The sequence below is a fragment of the Lepisosteus oculatus genome, chromosome 6, assembly GCF_040954835.1.
Source record: "Lepisosteus oculatus isolate fLepOcu1 chromosome 6, fLepOcu1.hap2, whole genome shotgun sequence".
Classification (NCBI taxonomy): domain Eukaryota; kingdom Metazoa; phylum Chordata; class Actinopteri; order Semionotiformes; family Lepisosteidae; genus Lepisosteus; species Lepisosteus oculatus.
In genome coordinates, this window is record NC_090701.1 from 42,564,780 (window position 1) to 42,587,356 (window position 22,577).

The 22,577-nt window shown below is 50.6% G+C and overlaps 1 protein-coding gene across 1 annotated transcript; it reads left to right on the forward strand.

Moving 5' to 3' along the window:
* The first annotated feature begins 1,370 nt into the window (after window positions 1-1,370).
* On the forward strand, window positions 1,371-21,412 carry LOC102693228 (FACT complex subunit SSRP1). Its single transcript, XM_069191381.1, has 16 exons — window positions 1,371-1,850; window positions 2,179-2,364; window positions 3,759-3,864; window positions 4,338-4,531; window positions 5,634-5,864; window positions 5,962-6,065; window positions 6,607-6,735; window positions 7,329-7,550; window positions 8,220-8,292; window positions 13,771-13,909; window positions 14,895-14,940; window positions 15,059-15,194; window positions 15,725-15,895; window positions 16,150-16,253; window positions 17,454-17,619; window positions 19,848-21,412. The coding sequence occupies exons 1-16, from the start codon at window positions 1,797-1,799 to the stop codon at window positions 19,908-19,910; spliced, it is 2,124 nt and encodes a 707-aa protein (XP_069047482.1). The 5' UTR covers window positions 1,371-1,796; the 3' UTR covers window positions 19,911-21,412.
* Window positions 21,413-22,577: the final 1,165 nt, after the last annotated feature.

A 22,577-nucleotide genomic window follows, 5' to 3' on the forward strand; every position in this document is an offset into this window, starting at 1 on the left:
CAGTGAGTGTATGTAGTGTGTGTAGTCTGTGTGTGTGTAGTCTATTTGTGCAGTGTGTGTGCAGTGTGTAGTGTGCATGTGTAGTGTGTGTGCAGTGTGCATATTGTGTTTGTGTAGTGTGTGTGGTGTGCATGTGTAGTGTTTGTGTAGTGTGGGTGGTGTGCGTTTGTAGTGTGTCTGGTGTGAGTGTAGTTTGTGTAGTGTGTGTGTGGTGTTTGTGTAGTGTGGGTGGTGTGCGTTTAGTTTGTGCAGTGTGCGTGTCGTTTGTGTAGTGTTTGTGTAGTGTGGGTGGTGTGCGTGTAGTTTGTGTTGTGTGTGTGGTGTTTGTGTAATGTGGGTGGTGTGCGTGTAATTTGTGTAGTGTGTGCCAGGAAGCGCGGTGTTTTTACAGAACAGTCCGGACAAACCCGCTGCACTGATCGCTACAGCCCGGCTGCTTTGTTTCCCCACAAGGCTAAAGCTTTCAGTTCACAGACCCCATGAATTATACATTCCTCCATCTTAAATTATATTTGTCTGTATCTTTGAAGTTTTTCAAACACTAGAGTGATTCTGTCCAGAAAAATATTATTGGACGTATTTGCGCCTCCCTGCGACACTGAACCGACAGCGGCTGCTCCGAGCACGAAAACCTCAAGCGCGGTCTATGTCTCCCTCTGCTGTCAGAGTGTGTGTGTATCGTTTATACAGTGTGTGAGAGTTATTGTGTATACAGTTCGTGTGTATTGTATATACAGTGTGAGTGTGTGTGTGGTGTATACTTCATGTGTATTGTGTGTACAGTGTGAGTGTGTGTTGTGTACTCAGTGTGAGAGAGAGTGTGTGTATTGCATATACAGTTTAAGTGTGTGAATTGTGTATACAGTATGAGAGTGTGTGTATTGTGTGTAGAGTGTGAGTGTATTGTGTGTACAGTGTGAAAGTGTGTGTATTGTGAACACAGTGTGAGAGTGTGTGTGCATTGTGTATCTAGTGTGTGTGTATTGTGTATACAGTTTGTATGTATAGAGTGAGAGTGTGTGTATTGTGTCCAGTGTGTGAGTGTGTGGATTGTGCACTCTGTGTAAGCGAGTGTTTGTGTATTTGTACACGTATGAGAGAAGCAGTTTGTAGAGCGTGTTTACTGTGTTGTCTCACTAAGCCCATATAAACTCTCCGAGGCCAAGACAGCGCCTCCACGGTCCCCACGGATTGTGTGCGCTATTACGGTAAAAGAACAACAATAACCATACAAATTTATGCGTTGTAAAGGTCGATAGTTCATATAGATTGTATTGGGTTTGGCTCGCCCTTTTCAAGCGGAGGCAGAGTAAAATACATTGCGCCAGTTCATTGTGTTATACGGCAGGTCGTAAGGAAGCGGAAGTCAACGCTTTGAGTTTCCGGCTCCTCTTCCGGTAGAGGCCCAGGTGGCGGGTTTGACGCGGGAAAGTGTCTTCTGTAACACAAGTAATCACGATTTCCGAAGACATTTTACAACAGGGGCACCGAAAGTTGTAAGTCCAAGAAGACTAAGCGCATGTCCTTTCATTTCTTCGCAATCGAAATTAACAGTTAAGAGACGCAGCTGGGGCACCGCAAAGCAACATTTTAAACCCCTTGTTATTTATGCGCTACGTTGTGTTGACTCGGCGTGGTGACTTACTGAGCGCCGGGAGAGGAGTCGTTGGTTTCGAATCGTGCCGGGCACTCGGAGCAGTACCATACCGCACCTCGTTGTTGATAGAGCCCGTTATTTCGCAGCTACAGACATTTGAAGTCTCAGTTTTTAACCCGTGGAGTGTCGCAGTGGAAAAATGGGAGACACTCTGGAATTTAACGAGATCTACCAAGAGGTGAAAGGATCGTGGGTGAGTTACACTGAGCTCTCTCTTCCTCTGCATCTCGGATTGAGAAATATTCAGTGGTGACGAGGGGCTTATAATTTTGAGAATTTTACTGTTGTTTGTAGTCGTAGGATATACTGTATATTCTCTCTCAGTGCAGTGTTAATGACCTGTAGTGTCCAGTCAGTGTGTCTGGACTTTATTAACCCCTCTCTCTCAGTGCAGTGTTAATGTCCTGTAGTGTCCAGTCAGTGTGTCTGGACTGTATTAACCCCTCTCTCTCAGTGCAGTGTTAATGTCCTGTAGTGTCCAGTCAGTGTGTCTGGACTGTATTAACCCCTCTCTCTTTCAGAATGATGGTCGTCTGCGTCTCAGTAAGCAGGCTGTGGTGTATAAGAACAGTAAGACCGGGAAGGTGGACAATATCCCCGCGAGTGAGCTGACAGAGTGCGTGTGGCGGCGAGTGTGCCTGGGTCACGGGGTGAAGCTGCTGACCAGCACAGGACACATCTACAAATACGATGGCTTTCGGGAAAGTGTGAGTACACTGGCCAGCCCCCTCACACGCCGCCAGAGATCGAGGACAGGGATGTTGTGCCGTATGGATTTCATGAGCAGGGTCTGTCTGGCGGAGTCTGTTAGGAGAGATGTCTTGGCTGCAATAGAATGACAGGGGTTATGCTGAGCGTGTGTCTCTAGTACTCTCTCTCTCTCTCTCTCTCTCTCTCTCTCTCTCTCAGTGTACAGCCCTGTGAGAAGACGCACTGTCAATTCAATTCAAGGTGCTTTATTAGCATGACCGATGGGTACAATCAGTGTTGCCAAAGCAAATGAAAGTAAAACAAAAAATAGAAGTAAAATAAAATCTACAGACATTTACAACAAAGACATATTATAAAATATTGACATATACTTTAGGCGGCTGGAGCATTATTGGGAGACAGACTCACCGTTCCTCAGGCTGTGACAGGAGCCTGGCCATAGAAACTGGGCGACACAGGCAGACCTGGCTGCCCGGAGAGGACAGGCTGTGCTCCCACTGCCAGCGGGGAGAAATGGAGACAGAGGTGCACTTCCTACTGCACTGTGAGGTCACTGTCTCTCTCTCAGTGTACAGCCCTGTGAGAAGACGCACAATTTAGTTCAATTCAAGGTGCTTTATTTGCATGACCAATGAGTACAATCAGTGTTGCCAAAGCAAAACAAATACAATTAACGTAAAACAAAACATCTACAGACGTTTACAATAAAGACACATCATAAAACGTTTACTTATGGACATATGGAGCATTATTGGGCTACAGGTTCACTGTTCCTCAGGCTGTGACAGGAGATCACATACTGGGCTGCCAATTCAACTGAGTTCCCTGCTCCCTCTCCCAGTAGGATTGGGACACTCTCTCATTGTACAGCCCTGTGAGAAGATGCACACATTAGTTTCCTTCCTATCTGTTATCGGGTTTTGCATTAGGATGTACAGTAGATGTTCGTAAACATCAAACATCTAAAGAACACATGTTTATTTGAGAAACAAGACGTCTTAATAGAGCTGCAGTCTTTTCCCAACGGCATCATGTAGCTCTGGAACGTGTGAATGATCTCTTCAGAGAAACAAAAATTGTCGTTCAGCAATCCTGGAGCTATTTGGACCAAGTTCAGTGCAACATACAGTCTAACAAGTTGATGTTGGTGTGCACTTACAAGTGGATGAGACCTCTGAGAGTTTTGTGGTAGATGATTTCTAAGGAAGCCCGATTGCTAGTGTACTGGTGCGGGCAGAGCACCTCCATCTGGATCAGAACGAGTCCGCTGTCCCAGGTTGGGAATTGTGGTCCTTCGTGTCCCCCAGGTGCCTGCCTCTCAGTGGGGTCCTTGTAGGTCTGTGGGCCTGGTGCCCCCCTGAGCTGATGTCATGCCCTCTTATGTCCGCAGGACTTTGAGAAAATATCGGAGTATTTCAAGAACAATTACAGGGTGGAGCTGATGGAGAAGGACCTGTGTGTGAAGGGCTGGAACTGGGGTACAGCCAAGTTTGGAGGTACGCCTTCAGGACAAGTACAGACAGGGTGTCATCACTGTTGTCAATTTCATACCCTTATGCAGGAGGGTTTAAGTATGAAAAAATATATACTCAGTGTGTGAATCTGTATCATACTAACCCTTCTCTCTCAGTGCAGTGTTAATGTCCTGTAGTGTCCATTCAGTGTGTCTGGACTGTATTAACCCCTCTCTCTCAGTGCAGTGTTAATGTACTGGAGTGTTCAGTCAGTGTGTCTGGACTGTATTAACCCCTCTCTCTCAGTGCATCCAGTGTTAATGTACTGGAGTGTTCAGTCAGTGTGTCTGGACTGTATTAACCCCTCTCTCTCAGTGCAGTGTTAATGTACTGGAGTGTCCAGTCAGTGTGTCTGGACTGTATTAACCCCTCTCTCTCAGTGCATCCAGTGTTAATGTACTGTAGTGTCCAGTCAGTGTGTCTGTACTGTATTAACCCCTCTCTCTCTCTCTCAGGTCCTCTGCTGTCATTCGAGGTCAGTGACAGTCCTGCGTTCGAGGTCCCCCTGTCGAATGTGTCCCAGTGCACTACAGGGAAGAATGAGGTGACTCTGGAGTTCCACCAGAACGACGATGCCGAGGTCTCACTCATGGAGGTCCGTTTCTACGTGCCCCCCACTGCAGCGGATGACGGGCTGGACCCTGTTGAGGTTTGTCTCTCTCCTTTCTTCTGTCTCCGGTCTCTTAGTGAGCACAGAACAGGTCATAAACGTGACCCGTTTGGTCTTTTGTAGTTAACAGATTCCAAGATCTCAGCTATCAGGCTATCGGCTTCAAACAGCAGTTCCTTGTGTGTTCTATTTAAAAAGTATTTCTGCATAGTTTCCATTGGTTCCTTTGTATTTTTGTTTGTTTCACTTTTGATTCTGAATAAATCCATTGGGTTGACTTTGCAAGTGTCTTTAAGGATTTTGAATGCTTGCATTAGGTCCCCACATAGTCTTCTCTGTGCAAGACTCAAGAGACTCAGTTCCTTCGGCCTGTCAGTGTGGGACACTCCCTTCAGATTGAAGAGACTCAGTTCCTTCGGCCTGTCAGTGTGGGACACTCCCTTCAGACTGAAGAGACTCAGTTCCTTCGGCCTGTCAGTGTGGGACTCTCCCTTCAGACTGAAGAGACTCAGTTCCTTCCGCCTGTCAGTGTGGGACTCTCCCTTCAGACTGAAGAGACTCAGTTCCTTCGGCCTGTCAGTGTGGGACTCTCCCTTCAGACTGAAGAGACTCAGTTCCTTCGGCCTGTCAGTGTGGGACTCTCCCTTCAGACTGAAGAGACTCAGTTCCTTCGGCCTGTCAGTGTGGGACTCTCCCTTCAGACTGAAGAGACTCAGTTCCTTCGGCCTGTCAGTGTGGGACTCTCCCTTCAGACTGAAGAGACTTCAGTTTATTAGTGTCAATTTGCCCCACATCTGTACTGTTTTCTATTTAGTAATCAATTCTCAGTCCAAATGTACATATTTCCCTGAATACCTACTGCAGTAAACTCAAGGATTGATGTGTCCTGGGAAACACTCCACATGCCCTGTGTGCAACCATTATGCCCACTCCTGGGTCCGTTAAGGGCTTCACTCCGCTAGTCCTGTCCACAAGTCAGGAGCAACCCTGTCTTTGCCGTTGTGTGACTGGCCGGAGGGGGGGGGCACCTTCTCCGCCTCCCCCAGCTCCAGCAGGCGAGGGAGGCGCGCTCGTCTCTGGGACGCCTCCCTGCGCCCACCACGGCCTCACCCCCTCTCTCCCGCCTCTCCGTCTCTCGCAGGCCTTCGCGCAGAACGTGCTCTCCAAGGCCGACGTGATCCAGGCCACGGGCGACGCGCTGTGCATCTTCCGGGAGCTGCAGTGCCTGACCCCCAGGGGGCGCTACGACATCCGCATCTACCCCACCTTCCTGCACCTGCACGGCAAGACCTTCGACTACAAGATCCCCTACACCACCGTGCTGCGGCTCTTCCTGCTGCCCCACAAGGACCAGCGCCAGATGTTCTTCGTGGTGAGCCGGGCGCTCCGGGGGGGTCGTGCCGCGCACGTGTGCGTTAGAGGTGGGGACGTGAGCCACACCTGTCTCTCTGTGCTCCCCCCCCCCACAGATCAGTCTGGACCCCCCCATCAAGCAGGGTCAGACGCGCTACCACTTCCTCATCCTGCTGTTCTCCAAGGAGGAGGACATCTCCCTGACCCTCAACATGAGCGAGTGAGTGCGGCCTGCAGAGGAGGCGCTGTCCCACACCGTTACGTTCGTATATTTCGGGGTTAGAAAGAATCGGCCGTGATGGGGGCGTTTCGAACCACCATAAAAGTCAAATATACACGGTAATCTGTACCAACTCCAATTTTACATCACAAAATAGAGGAGGTTTTCAGGTATGCAGTGCCATATTCTGAGATTCACAACGAGGCAACAGTTGTCTGCTGCACCACCTGTACATCTCGTTACCGTGACTAGTGAGCAGGAAGGGCTGCTTCACAACACAATTCATGTGAGCTCTCGCCGTGAGTGAGACCAGGGGTTTGCGACAAAATGGCGACTTACAGTACTGTCACAGGGTTTCACGATTTTGTGCTTAATTTGAAATGTGTAGAATCTGGCAAGAGTCAGTTGTTACCGAGATTCAATAACAGGTCTGAGAAAATGGGGGCTGCAGTTCCCCTTTGGTCTCTCTTTCCCTCTCCCTCTCTCTACCTCTTTCTCTCTTTCCCTTGTTCTTAATCCATTTCTTTCTCCTCTCTCCCAGGGAGGACGTGGAGAAGCGCTTCGAGGGCAAGCTCAGTAAGAACATGTCCGGCTCTCTGTACGAGATGGTGAGCCGTGTGATGAAGGCGCTGGTCAACAGGAAGATCACCGTGCCCGGAAACTTCCAGGGGTGAGCTCTGCTCTCTCACTCTGCCGCCCCACGCGGGCCGGGCCCTTATCCCTCTTCCTAGAGGACCCGAGCCCCCGCCGCCTCTCCTCTGCAGTCCGAATCCGGCTGGAATTGGTAAAGATGAGGATCTAGGCTGTAGCTTAATGAGGTGAATCGGGGGGCTTCTGCTCCGCGGTCACTTGTTGCAGCTGGTCAAGTCTGCACAGTTGAACAGCACAACGAGACACACAAACTCACAGACTCACAGCCCATCTAGCCCCATTTGACTGTAAATAATTGATCCAGCGATCTCATCCCGTCATTTCATGAAGGAAACCAGAAAATCTTTTTCCACTACAGGGTTGGGCAGCTTGTTCCACACTCCCACTACCCTTTGTGTAAGGAAATGGGCCCTGCTCTGTTTTAAATACTCCCTGGGTCTTGTTTCACCTGGTCGCGGTCTTCGAGGGTTTTGAATGTATGTGTCGGGTCCCCTCACAGTCTTGTGTTCAGCTCTAAAGAGACTCAGTTCCTCCAAGGCCTTGTAAAATCCTGGCTGTAAGAAGCAGGATCAAACTGCTGACCTGCGGCGACTCTCCTCCGTCCCCTCACAGCCACTCGGGGGCGCAGTGCATCACCTGCTCCTACAAGGCCAGCTCGGGGCTGCTGTACCCGCTGGAGCGCGGCTTCATCTACGTGCACAAGCCCCCCGTGCACCTGCGCTTCGACGAGATCGCCTGCGTCAACTTCGCCCGCGGCACCACCACCACCCGCTCCTTCGACTTCGAGATCGAGACCAAGCAGGCCGCCCAGTACACCTTCAGCAGCATCGAGAGGTGAGAGAGCTGCGTGCTCCTTCCGGGAGAAGGGCTCGTGGGCAGGAGGAAGCCGAGCGGCGGTGGCGGCGCCTCTGGGTGCGGGTAGGGCGCCGCCGCTCGGAAGGATCGCGTTTCCGAAGAGAGAGGGCTGGGGAGGCTCATTCTCCCTCGGGCAGAGCCTGCAGTTCTGGAGAAAGAGCTGGCGTCTTGTCACGAAATACCCAGGCTGCCCTCGACGCGGGGGTCTGGAACCAACTCTGAGAGTCCTTTTCGCTCGACCCCTGCGCCCATCGGCAGGGCTGTGCGAGCTGGATCCTGGCACTGGCCAGCTCACAGGACCACGGTTCCAGTATAAAACACTGTGTTAATAACCTCCATTATACAAAAACACTTGTGTATTCACTTGTGAACGATATTGCAGCCCGCTTAGTTCCAGACTGATCAGTGCAGGGAGAATCAGCACTAATAGAAACAGTGCCTAACCAGACATCGCTGTATAGTACAGTATATATAGAAGTAGAAATTATAGAAAAATCTGAAACTCCTGAGTTTAGTAGTGGAAGTTATTTCAGGAAGCGCTGTGTAAGTGCACGTTGCAAGTTGTGAAGTGGTTTCCAACTGGCCAAGGCCAGTGTCTCTTCACCCAGGGGCCTGTGAGCTATGACCTGTGATCTTTCTGTCTTCCAGAGAGGAGTATGGCAAGCTGTTCGACTTCGTCAATGTCAAGAAGCTCAACATCAAGAACAGGGGCTTCAAAGAGGTAGGTAGCCCGAGATTCGCGGTCAGCAGCAGTGCCAGCGTGGTCACTCCTGACAGCCCGTCCTCGTGGGCCCTGTGTCCAGTGTCCAGCTGTGCTGGAATGAGCAGCTGGACACGATACCGTCATGCAGGGCCTGACTCAGACGAGCGTGCGCGTCATGCTGTGACCATGTATGGACGTAGTCTCTCTCTGAGTAACTGTGATAAACATTGGTGTCTTGTTCTTCTGAGATCTTCTTTTAATTTTGTATTTTTCCTTTTTGTTTTGTCCTCTAGAAAAATAAGGTGGGTTCTTGTCCAGAGTACTGGCAAGGGTTTGCGATTAAAGTTGGTGAGGACACTGCATGGTGTGGATTTTTACTGTTTCTTGCAGGGTAATATGGGACTTCTGATCAGCTGGTTATAAAGTCAATCCATTGTAAATGATCATTCAAAACATACATTTTATTTGGGTAAAATGGTAGTTTATTTAAACCTTTCTTTCATTCACCTCTATCGCATACTTTACTGTATTTCCTTATTTCCTGTTCCCTGTCCTGTATAGTAACTTTATCACCTGCTCTATTTCCCTGTTATCTCCATCTCCTCTCACATGTCTCCTGTCCTGTACCGTAGCTGTCTGTATCACCTGCTCTATTTTCGTGCTATCTCTTCTCACTGTGTCTCCTCTCCTGTCCTGTACTGTAACTCTTAGTATCACAGTTATTCCCTGTTATCTCCTCTCAGTGTCTCCTGTCGTGTCCTGTAACTGGCTGTAACACCTGCTCTGGTCCCCTGCTATCTCCCCTCACTGTGTCTCCTGTCCTGTACTGTAACTGTCTGTATCAGCTGCTCTATTCTCCTGCTATCTCCTCTCACTGTGTCTCCTGTCCTGTACCGTAACTGGCTGTATCAGCTGCTCTATTCTCCTGCTATCTCCTCTCACTGTGTCTCCTGTCCTGTACCGTAACTGTCTGCATCACCTGCTCTATTCTCCTGCTATCTCCTCTCACTGTGTCTCCTGTCCTGTACCGTAACTGGCTGTATCAGCTGCTCTATTCTCCTGCTATCTCCTCTCACTGTGTCTCCTTTCCTGTACTGTAACTGGCTGTATCAGCTGCTCTGTTCTCCTGCTATCTCCTCTCACTGTGTCTCCTGTCGTGTCCTGCAACTGACTGTAACACCTGCTCTGGTCCCCTGCTGTCTCCTCTGTCACTGTGTCTCCTGCCCTGTGCAGTAGGTGTGTTTCAGTGTATGCCTGCTCTGGCCCCCTGTGTCTATCTGAATGTCTCCTTGAACTCCATGCGAAGGCCTGTACGGGGATGATTCCAGATAAGATCTCTTGAATCTGAGTGGCTTTGACTTTGTAACCTGCTGATGTGCTTGTGCTGCTGCGAACAGTGGACGTCCTGGACGGACTGGACTGGACTGTGAGTGTGTCGAGTTACTGAAGGCACGGGGAAGGGATTTCTTACTTTGTGCAGGGGTGGAGAAACCAGGGAGTCCCTGTCCGAGAGAGAGCGGAGACAGTCCTGCTCTGCCCTTCTGACTGCGCCGGGGGGCTCGGGCTGCGGTCTCTCCAGCACTCAGCCCGTCCGTTCTGCGCAAGTGTGAGGCTCGGCACTGGTCTGTGGCCCACAGCCGCCGTCTGCCAATGTGCCCCTGCAGCCCGTTGCTGCGCCAAAAAAACCCCGAACGCGCCTTGTCGCCCCCGCGTAGAAAAACCGCCCGCCCTCCCTCGCTCTGCCTGCCGTTGGCCTGTCCCACGGCGCGCTGTTGCGAGTCCAGTTCATAGCGAGGTGTCACGCTAGCTCCGCACAGACGCATGGGAACGATGCCGTTCCGCACGTTCCGCAGCTGGGGGTGTCTACAGGAGGTGACCGAGGGAAGTAACGAGTGTCAATAGAAAATCGGGGGCTGACCCCAGCACCCCTGCTGGCAAGCAGATTAGAAACTGTCAGGTCCGCCCCCTGTGGCCTGGGAAACTGAGCAGTGACTCTCCCGGGCGTAAGGTTTCCCCATTCCTGTAGGAGTGAGATAGGGTAATAAACTGGGCAGCAGGCAAGAGCCATCAGACCGCACCTGCTTCTGCTATTTACAGTCCCTGCCGTACCCATGAGGCCCTGGGACCTTGAAACGGAGACACAGCCACCTGAGAGGGAACAGGGGCAACCTGTCGTAAAATAACCAGACTCCTTGCTGGGTTCAGTTCCTCCCTAAACACGTGATAAGTGAGAATCTTGTCTCCCTGCTTTGATCAAACTTATTTTTGCTTGTTTGAAAGAGGGTTTCTCCACCGTTACACAATTTAAGTTGCTGTTTACGTTGACACAGCAGACTTGAGTCTCTCTAGATAAAACTGCGATTATAACCAGACTCCTCTTCCCACTGACAGAGGAGGGGTGCACTCCAGGCTGAATTGGACTGACTTCACTGTGAGCTGGATGAGTTAACTGACCGCAGTTTGAGACTCTCCATTCTAGACTGGACTTTACTGACTTTATTGAGACCTGGGTTAGTTATTAACCCAGATCAGAATCAGGCTCACACTCACAGTGGTCAGAGTGACTCCAGGTTGAACTGGACTGAATTTCCTGTGAGCTTGATTAATTAACTGAGACTATAATCAGTCTCCCATGGACACTGACCGAGCAGTATGAGCCAATGATCTTGCTTTGAATATCGAATCTCAGTAACAAAGGAGAGCAATTGTGGGTTTGATTTTAACAAAGTGATTGATTTTAAGGCTAATTGCTTTGCTTCCAATAATTGTATATGTGCTTTATTAAAGCAGTGTTCATCCACAATGACCCCTGTTCTGTCTGCATTAACAATCCAAGGGAGAGGCAATAAGTTCATAGAACAAGGTGTTCCCATAGAGCTGGACCCCTGGCAAGCCTGAGGCTTGAGGGGTGTGCGCTGGGGAAGACACTGGCACTGTAGTGAGGTCGTGACCCTGAAGACGTCAGTCGCTCGGCCGGCTCGTAAGTCCCCCTCCACAGGGGCGTCCAGCGAGGGCGGGCGAGCGTGCCGATGGCGCCCCCAGACGCGGGCTCTTCCTGGCCGGGGGGCTGTCCCCGTGGTGGTGTGGCGGTGCCCCCGGCGCTGTCCGAGGTCACGGCCAGGAGGGGGCCCCGCGACCTCGGGGCTCTGTGGGACGCTGTCGAGTGTGAGGAGCTGCTCGCTGACCCCCGCCGTGCGAGCCTCCGGACCGGAATGGCCATCTCTGTGGTCGTGACCTGTGTTGTGTTGCCATCTTGTGGCATCGCGGTCTGAGGAGGCCAGGCCACAGGCACGTCCTGCAGACTGACTGGACTGTGAGCTGGATTCGTTAACAACTGAGATTATAATCAGACTCGCATGGACAGAGCAGTCTGAGACACTTTAGACTGGACTGCGAGCTGGATTAGTTATTACCTGAGATTATAATCAGACTCGCACGGACAGAGCAGTCTGAGACACTCTAGACTGGACAGACTGGACTGCGAGCTGGATTAGTTATTACCTGAGATTATAATCAGACTTGCATGGATAGAGCAGTTTGAGACACTCTAGACTGGACTGCGAGCTGGATTAGTTATTACCTGAGATTATAATCAGACTCGCACGGACAGAGCAATCTGAGACACTCTAGACTGGACAGACTGGACTGCGAGCTGGATTAGTTATTACCTGAGATTATAATCAGACTCGCTCGGACAGAGCAGGCTGAGACACTCTAGACTGGACAGACTGGACTGCGAGCTGGATTAGTTATTACCTGAGATTATAATCAGACTCGCATGGACAGAGCAGTCTGAGACACTCTAGACTGGACAGACTGGACTGTGAACTGGATAAATTATTACCTGAGATTATAATCAGACTCGCTCGGACAGAGCAGGCTGAGACACTCTAGACTGGACAGACTGGACTGCGAGCTGGATTAGTTATTACCTGAGATTATAATCAGACTCGCTCGGACAGAGCAGTCTGAGACACTCTAGACTGGACAGACTGGACTGTGAGCTGGATTAGTTATTACCTGAGATTATAATCAGACTCGCACGGACAGAGCATTCTGAGACACTCTAGACTGGACTGTGAGCTGGATTAGTAGAGATTATAATTAGACTCGCATTTACAGTCTGAGACACTCTAGACTGGACTGTGATCTGGATAAATTATTAACTGAGATTATAATCGCTCACACTGACACTGACAGAGCAGTCTTGAGAGGCTGCTGGATGGTCTGCACTGGGTTGATTTTATTGTGAGTTTGGTTTTTAACTGGGATTATAATCAGACTCATGATGACAGCAGTCTGAGCCTCTCCAGACTTTACTGTTTTAACTGTGAACTGGATTAGTTGTTAACAGCGATTATAATCAGACTCACACTGATAGAACAGTCTGAGATGCTCCAGGCTGTACTCGACTGACTTTACTGTATGATTACTTAACTGAGATTATAATCAGACTCTGTTGACACTGACAGAGCAGTCTAAGCCTTCTTAGACTGTACCGACTTGACTGTGAGCTGAACTTTCTTTAATTTGGACACCTCCTGCAGAGATGTGCTGTGTCCATCCAGCACGGACAGTTTGAAGAAGTGGACTGAGCTCCCTTGACCCTTGCATGAAGTACCTTGTTGTATAAAGTTATTGTCTTACCCTGGTTATATTAACTTCATGTGTTGCTTATGTGGGAAAACACTCTCACTGAGTGATGTATGTGCCTTGTCTCAGGAAGAGCTGCTGTTTGTTTCTAGATGTGATAGCTCTGTCTCAGAGCTCAACTCAATATCGCGGTGAGTCCAGATTAACACTGAGAGCCCCAGTCTGCCTCCAGGACTGTGGATCAGAGGACTGAACTGCCTGAGCTACTGTCTCACTGAATCATTCAGGTTAACACTGATCTGCAGCCCCTGACTGAAGTGAGGATTGGGGCACACAGATTAGAATAATCCAGTGATAGTTTACTATTCCAAGAGCCAGACTCTCCAGATTCCCTTATTCACCCCCCTGTGCAGTGTTTAAAGAGCCAGACTCTCCAGATTCCCTTATTAACCCCCCTGTGTAGTGTTTAAAGAGCCAGACTCTCCAGATTCCCTTATTCACCCCCCTGTGCAGTGTTTAAAGAGCCAGACTCTCCAGATTCCCTTATTCACCCCCCTGTGCAGTGTTTAAAGAGCCAGACTCTCCAGATTCCCTTATTAACCCCCCTGTGCAGTGTTTAAAGAGCCAGACTCTCCAGATTCTCTCATTAACCCCCCTGTGTAGTGTTTAAAGAGCCAGACTCTCCAGATTCCCTTATTAACCCCCCTGTGTAGTGTTTAAAGAGCCAGACTCTCCAGATGTATTTTTACGTAGCGTAGCCTGGGGGTGAAGATGGAGTCGGGGTGTTAGGGTAGAGTGCTTTCACACTGGGAGTCGAAGAAGCCTGTTGCCCAGTCCGATGGGTTTTTGCGGTGCCTGTAAGCGTTCGCACTCCCTCAGACGTCTGGTTTGTCGCGGTTTCAGGGCATGAAGGGCAACGACAACGTGTACTCGGACTCTGATGATGACCAGCATGATGCCTACCTCGAGAGGATGAAGGAGGAAGGGAAGATCCGGGAGGAGGCGGCCAACGACAGCAGCGATGAATCGGGAGAGGAGACCGGTGAGTGACGGGCCAGGGGGGCCAATCAGAGCTGAGGACTGTGTGCGCGAGGTTGTGCAGTTGTTGCGTGCCTGGACCACCCGATAAATTAAAAGCTCTAACGCACTCTCGATTTGACTCGCAAAATCTGCTCAAATTTCGTCTGTAAAGTCAGAGATGCCCCGAATTTCCCCACGGAAATGCACAAATACAAAAACAAGGTGAAGAGAAATACTACATGGGAATTTAAAATTCTGGAGTGCCGCTGGTGCCCTACAGGGGTGGATCGATTGTGATGGGTGTGTTTTTGCACCTGTCAGATGCATCTGAGTTTTTTTACAGAATTTTTACAACGCGTCAAATGAGTTTGTGTGTTCATGATAAAAATAGTTTTCGTTAACTGTGTTGATTGCTGTTTCCTTCTAAATCTTTTAACTAATTTGAAGGTATATGAGACATTAAAGTTAGATTATGTGTAACTATACTGCATGTAACTACTATTTATGATGTTTATACTATATGTAGCTATACTATAGATATGATCAGGCTGAAAAAACCTCATTTGAGATTTCACAGCCACTTGGCAGTAATGGACACCCCTAACCTTGACCCGTTATGAGTCCGATTGCCGGTAGAGCTCCTTAAATCGGGGGACTGTTCAGGACCAGGGGGGGCATTTAACAGCAGAGGCCGTAAGAAGGACACGGAAGTGTTACTGCCCTGACAGCACTGTACCCGAGTTAGGCAGGTCCACTCCGAGACCTGAGGGAGGTGGATTACAGTGGGGTTCCCTGGAGAGAGTGGGCCGCACTGCAAATCGGCACCCGAGCTCCTCCCGCGGGAGGACGGGGCTGAGATCCGAGGCACAACCAGGCTGCCAGTGAACAGGGGGGTCACATAAGAGGGGCGGGGCCCCTGTCCACATTGACAGGAAGTGAGGCCGTCTTCGGCAGAAAGCGCCGCCCGTCGTTCTCACGTGCGTTGTGTTCTGGGCTTTCCCTTCCAGACGAGTCCTTCAATCCCGGAGAAGAGGATGAGGACATTGCGGAGGAGTGAGTACTTGTCGCAATCGTCAGTGGGGTTAGTGTTGATGGGGTAATGAGCGTCGCTCTGTTCTGGGGTCCTCCTGACCCTCTGCTCTGTCCCCCACTCCCCCCCCCCCCCCCGCAGGTATGACAGCAACGCCTCGGCCAGCGACAGCAGCGCGGACGATGGGGAGAACGACAGCGAGGCCGAGAAGGAGAGGCCTCCCAAGAAGGTCAAGGTGGAGAAGGAGAAGAAAGTGTCGAAGCCCCGGAAGAAGGAGGTGAGAGGGCAAGTGGGGGCGCCCCGGGGGTCCGAATCGGCTGTGTGGGTTGAAGGGGTTCCTCTGGTTCTGTCAGGGCAGGAGGCTCTGCCTTGATATGGCCCTCCCTCAGTTAGGGGCAGGACAGGGGGCAGCCACCAGCAGGGTCATGACAGCAACCAGAAGCACTTGCATGCTGGGAGTCACGCCAACCCTCTGATTTGGTCCAGTCTGGCAAGACGGCCAAATACCTCCTCTCAATTCGGACCCATTTCATGTTCTCATGTTAACGGATTTTGCCCATCTGGCCCGTTTGCTCGTTAGCAGGTAATTCATTACAGGTCTCATCAAGTTTTTTCTTACAAGAACCCACACTCCCACCACGCTTTGTGTAAAGAAGTGCCACGTGTTCTCGGTCTGAAATTCACTCCCACACCTTGCGTGCTTCACTGAAGAAGTTGGAAAGTTGTCAGGAGTGTGAGTGTTCAGTTTTGTTTGGCATTATTAACTGGGTGTCTGCCTCTCCTGTCTCCCTGCCTCCCTCTTCTCAGAGCAAGAAGGCGAAGGACACCGGCGCCCCCAAGAGGCCGATGAGCGCCTACATGCTGTGGCTGAACGCCAGCCGGGAGCGCATCAAGTCAGAGAACCCAGGCATCAGCGTCACGGAGATCTCTAAGAGGGCTGGGGAGATGTGGAAGAGCTTGGGCAAGGACAAGAAGGAGGTGTGTCCTTCTCCGTCTGTGTGCAGTGTGTCTCTCTCTCAACAGTGTACTATACTGTATTAACCCCTCTCTCTCAGTGCAGTGTTAATGTCCTGTAGTGTCCAGTCAGTGTGTCTGGACTGTATTAACCCCTCTCTCTCAGTGCAGTGTTAATGTCCTGTAGTGTCCAGTCAGTGTGTCTGGACTGTATTAACACCTCTCTCTCAGTGCAGTGTCAATGTGCTGCCTCTCTAAAATGTACTTCTCTTTCTCAGGAATGGGAGCAGAAAGCAGGGGAGGCGAAGAGAAACTATGAGAAAGCTCTGAAGGAGTACAAGGAGAGTGGTGGTGGTGGTGGTGCCCCAGCTTCCAGCAAGAAGTAAGTGTGGAATGCAGTAGTACCAGTGCCTGATAGTTCTCATGTCGCTCGTTGCCCAAAGTATCATTGGAGCTGGGCTGGTGGCTCCTGGATTGCGGAGATGTCAGAGCGAAGGCATCATGGCCAGGAGGGTGCTGAGTGGACAGGCTCAGTAACCACACTCTGGACACACTGACTGACATCTGTCTAACACAAACATTCCCTCACACACCCGGGAGGACAGGCTCAGCCTGGACAGAGACTGGAAACAGACAGACCTGACTGTCCAGAGAGGACAGACTCAGTGAGTACAGCCTGGACAAAGAGACTGGACACAGACAGATCTGACTGTCCAGAGAGGACAGACTCAGTGAGTACAGCCTGGACAAAGAGACTGGACACAGACAGACCTGACTGTCCAGGGAGGACAGGCTCAGCCTGGACATGGAGAGTGGACACAGACAGACCTGACTGTCCAGGGAGGACAGGCTCAGCCTGGACATGGAGAGTGGACACAGACAGACTGGACTGTCCAGAGAGGACAGGCTCAGTGACCACAGCCTGGATATAGAGATTGGACACAGACAGACCAGACTGTCCAGGGAGGACAGACTCAGTGATACAGCTTGGACATGGAGACTGGACACAGACTGACTGGACTGTCCAGAGAGGACAGACTCAGCGAGTACAGCCTGGACAAAGAGACTGGACACAGACAGACCTGACTGTCCAGAGAGGACAGGCTCAGTGACCACAGCCTGGACATGGAGAGTGGACACAGACAGACTGGACTGTCCAGAGAGGACAGGCTCAGTGACCACAGCCTGGACATGGAGACTGGACACAGACAGACCTGACTGTCCAGGGAGGACAGGCTCAGTGACCACAGCCTGGACATAGAGAGTGGACACAGACAGACCTGCCTGTCCAGAGAGGACAGGCTCAGTGACCACAGCCTGGACATAGAGAGTGGACAGACAGACTGGACTGTCCAGGGAGGACAGGCTCAGTGACCACAGCCTGGACATAGAGAGTGGACACAGACAGACCTGCCTGTCCAGAGAGGACAGGCTCAGTGACACAGCCCGGACATAGAGACTGGACACAGACAGACCTGCCTGTCCAGAGAGGACAGACTCTGGGGGAGACGGGTGACTGGAGCAGTGTTCCCGCCCTGCTTGCCTGACGCCGCCCTGCTGTCCCGCTCGTGTCTCTGCTCAGAGAGGCCAAGAAGAAGGGCAAGTCGGAGGAGAAGAAGCCGGCGAAGAGCGTGGGCGCGCCGGCCGCGGACAGGGAGAAGGGCAGCGAGAGCTTCAAGAGCCGCGAGTTCATCTCCAGCGACGAGAGCTCCTCCGACTCCGACCACGGCAAGGGCAGCAAGGCGCAGGTGAGGGGCAGTCGCTCCGTCTGCTGTCAGCCAGTGCAGTTATACTGCCATCGTGCGGTCCTCCGGGGCAGGAAGATGTAGAGACGTCTGGGCTGGCCTGTGGGGCGATTGGTCTGCCACCCCTGTGAGTCATTTAGACCAGCCTGTAGGGCAATTGATCTGCCCTCCCCTAAGGGGTGTTTAGACTGCAGGACAGCTGGGTTTGGGGGCAAGTTTGTTTTAAGTTGGGAAGGACGCAGGTAGCCTGACACACCGGGAGCAGCAGGGGGCGCCGTTTCTCCATGGTGAAGCCAGCCAGGGGGGTCCAGGATGTAGAGGAGAAGGATTGCAGTGTTTCTCGCTGTGTCGTGTGCCCTGCTTCTCAGTGGCGCTGCGTGTCGGGGTGACGCTGAGAGCATCCCCCACCCCCAGGCACAGGAGGGTTTGCGGGGTACAGTCGTAGTGGCCTGAGTCTCAGTGTTTTAGGGATCTGCGGAAAGAGCCCATTTACACTGGGAGCTGTTTGGCTCACAAGCGATTCCTGCTCGGCGATTGAAGAGTCCAAGCTTTGGCCTTTTGGGATTTTTTTTTATTTATTCCTTTTAGCATTCATTTTGATGCTGGTTTGTCAAATATTTGACTTGGTTTTTGTGTGGCCAAATGTATGCCTGTTTTTTGGTTTGATACGAGGGGTTTAGGACTTTGTTCAGTAGTCTCCGAATATTTAGGACTGGTTAAAGCTGTGCAGATGGCTAGGCATGTGTCTTTGTGCTGGTGTGCTCTCTTGATGTCGAGCGTGATCTAACTGTGACCGGGATGTCGGAGAGAGGCGGTTGAGGCACTACCACAGGAGGGGTCCAGGTCGGTGATGGCGTAGTCCACCACACTGCTGCCCGGAGCTGATCTGTAGGTGAACCCGCCTGAAGAGTCCCCTCCGGTCCTGCTGTTGATGATGTAGAGGCCCAGCCCTTGACAGAGCTGCAGCAGCTGGCGCCCGGTGCTGTTGACCGTGGTGTCATGGCTGCACCTGTGTGTGGTACACAGGGGGTTGTCTAACTATATGACTGTTTCCCTGTGTGCTGGTAAAGTCTGCCTGCGTGCCTGTTTGTGTGTTGGGGTCACCACACAGCAGCACGTTTCCCTGGCTCTGGAAGTGGCAGATCTCTCTGTGGAGGCTGGAGAGAATTTTTCCTCTCTGGAATATGAAGAACGTGCAGATTAGTCTGCCTATTCTGAGCCTTAGCTGTGATGCCCCTGTCTTAACAGGCTGTATTGAGTCACTGAGCTCCTCTCTGTACCACACAATGGTCCCCCCATCGACCCGGCCCTGGGTAATTCAGGGGGTGATCGGCCTGTAGCCTGGGGGACAGTGCGGGGCCGTGTCTCCTCGACACCACGTCTCCAGTAGGAACATGATCTCTGTTCTTTCTGTATTCTTCATAAACTCTGGGTCCGTGCTCCTCAGCCTGGATTTCGAGGAGCCCAGGCCCTGAATGTTCCACGTACTGATGGTAAGAGAGCTCATTCTGGCTTTAGAACTTTTTATTTTATTGTTTTCTGGAACAGCAGCAAGCTAGTGTAGAGTTAGTGCTGTCAGCAACACTTTATAGACTCAGTACTGATTCGTTTTTTTATCATGGTTCATTCTTCTTGGTAATGCTCTATGGGGTTTGTGTGTGGGCTGTCCTGTTGGTTTATGTGCTGGTGTCGGAGCTCGTGAGACGAGTGCAGGTGTACCTCAGGGGGTGCTGTATCACTTTGGGCTCAGAGCTGGTTCTGCCCGCTCTGCTGGCTGCAGCCGCAGTGTAGCTGTCCTGGACGGGCTCGGTCCAGTCCTGCTGCTGTGCTGCGTGAGGGCGGTGCTGTGTACTCCTGGTCCTGGTTTGGTTCTGTTGCTGAGCTGGGTCAAAGCTATGATGTGTAGTACTGGGCCTGGCCTGGCCTGGCCTGGCCTGGCCTGGCCTGGCCTGGCCTGGCCTGGCCTGGCCTGGCTGTGTGCTGTGTGCTGTGTGCTATGTAGGTCCAGATTGCCTTGAGATGTGCCCAGTGTGGTGTCCTTCAGTGTTCTTCTGGATCATGTGTTTTCATGGCAGCGGGGTGGAGATCACGACTCTGGTAGAGCCTGTCTGGCAGCACGGGAGTTCCCTCACTCCACTCTCCTGAAGACTGGGCCACCTGCTCTTGATGGGTCCCCCGGTCGCTGGGGCTACTGTGTGTGATGATGTGTCCCCTCTCTCTCTCTCCCACAGGGCTCAGATGAGGAGGAGATCGCAAGTACTCCCCCCAGCTCTGAGGAGTCTGGATCCGACTGAAGCCAACGTCGTTAACCAATTAACTGGACTCATTAACCAATGAGAGGAAAAGTGACCAAGAGGGACCCAAGCATCACACAGGCAGAACACACTCTGCTTTTTCTTCTGTAAATAGTGATTTGTAGGCTTGTATTTGTTGCTGAACTGACTCAAGTTTAGTCTTTAAAAGTTCGAATGACTGAAGTCAGAGATTAAGCCCATTCCTCAAGATTTATTTGAATTTTTTCAATTTTGTTTGATTACCCTATTTTTTTTCCTAAGAAGGTTCTGGGCCATTTTTCAAGCGTGCTGTTGTTTCAGAGCACACCTCTGGGAAATGCGTACTCATTAAAACCTCTAGTGTTTCTGGACATCCTGTACTTTCAGCTTGATGACAGTGTTTTATAGGATTATTTCATCTGGAAGAGAAAATAAAATACATTTCCCATGATTCTGACTGCTAGGTATGAGAGCAGAAAAACTACACTTCCCATGCTTCCTGCCCATGGGCATGAGGACAGAGAAAAACTATCTGATGGGTGTGATCTGCTGATGGGAGAGGGTAACTGTAATGTTCCTTTGAATTTGAAAGGGATTGTGAAGTCTGTGCTCCAGTACCATGCAAATCCATGCTTCTGTGAACCATTCTGGTTTTGGCATTGTGTGCAAATGCAGATATTGGATTCCAGGGGAGGTAGTGTACTTTGTACTGATACAATAGTATTAACTTAGACCTCCCTTGAGCTCCTGTGATTTCTTTTTGTGACCCAGACTCTTATCACTATATCCTAGTGTACCCTGGATGATGTAGTCCTTAGAAACATTCGAGAGGACTGCAAATCCCACTTGTTTGGCACCCCTTTACTTTGCTTTCAATGCAGTGTAGCATGGGAGCTGTAGTTCTCGTTAATCTGGGGATCAAGTCTGTGAGGACAGGTTGAAGATGAGACTGTATGTTGCATGAAGGCCATTTGCTTGTACTTCTGTGCTGTGGATGCCTAATGTGCCTTGCTGAAGTGCGGGAATTGTAGTTTATTTTTTATTTTGCCTTCCAGCCTCTTACAACTCTCTAGTCTGTAGTGCGAAAGCTGACTATCAGGATTTCACACTTACATTTTCTACAAAGAACTGACTTGTCTTTTCCCTGACACGGGCCCTCTTTTGCTCGGCCTTCTATGTTAATGTGTGAGACACTCACACAACAGGACAGGAGACACAACAAGAGAGAAAAGAGATCACAGAATCCCTCCGTAATCAACACAACAGGACAGGAGACACATTGTGAGAGAGATCACAGAGAATCCATCAATAATAAACAACAGGACAGGAGACAGATAGATCACCGAAAATCTGACAGTAATAAACGCACACGAGGACGCCAGAGACAGAGGAGAAAAGAGCTTGAATTAGAATAGACTACAGAATAGTTGAAGTCTAGAGATCTTATTGTCAAGTTGAAACCATGTGGAATGGTTTGTTTTTGTGTACTGGCTCAAATCAATAAACATTTTGTATAAAAAGGATATCCTGATTTGGTAGTTTTTCTTCTTAATTGATCACTTTTCTCTTACTCAGAATTTAAATGCGGGACCTTACAGTGCATCACAGAAAGCCATGTTTTTCAAAAGTTAAATCCCTTCCACAGCTACCCATCATTCCAGTACAGACTGGCACAGACATACCAGAGCACAGTACAGACCCACCTGTACAGACTGGCACAGACATACCAGGGCACAGTACAGACCCACCTGTACAGACTGGCACAGACATACCTGGGCACAGTACAGACCCACCTGTATAGACTGGCACAGACATACCAGGGCACAATACAGACCCACCTGTATAGACGGGCACAGTACAGACCCACCTGTATAGACTGGCACAGACATACCAGGGCACAGTACAGACCCACCTGTACAGACTGGCACAGACATACCAGGGCACAGTACAGGCCCGACTGTACAGACTGGCACAGACATACCAGGGCGCAGTACAGGCCCGACTGTACAGACTGGCACAGTACAGGCTGGCATGCGGCACTGCTGTTGTCTTGTCCTTCCTCTTCCTCTGTGGGATCAGGACGATGGGAAGCTGCAGTCTGATCCCTCCTCTCCTCCAGCCCGCCCGCCCAGTCGTCTCGCCCTGTGTCTCCTGAGCAGATTCAACCAGCTCCACTGGACAATGAAGTACAGAGCTTCCAAAGCAATAAAAACTTGAAGACATTTACAACAAAAAACATTATTATGTATTTTGTCAGGGTCTGTTATGCGTCAAATACTCAGCTAGTTTGTTTGGTCTTTTTAGGGTTCTGTAGCATTCCAGCTTGTGTGTCTCAGTGGGTGAGGTAGAGTTGTCTGCCTTGTGTTGTGATTTCATGCTGTTTAAGCAGTGCTGTCCTGAGGCTGGCTGGTGTCAGTGAGCTTCAGGACCAGCTGGCTGGAGGGGGCTCTTCTCTGAGCTCAGCTCTTGGCTCAGAAGGGCCTTGTAGTGGTGGAAATTCTGGTCACTGTTTCTCAGGTGTAACTGAGATTTGATTGCTCTCTTCTGTGTATTGATTAACAATGAGCATTGGTCTGATTCTGGCCTGCCTGTGTTGTTAGGTGTGTTTCATTGCACAAAGATGACATTTCTACAGAACTCTGTGTGCACTATGGGGTGTTTGTCCCATTGAGTGTAATCCTGGTCTGT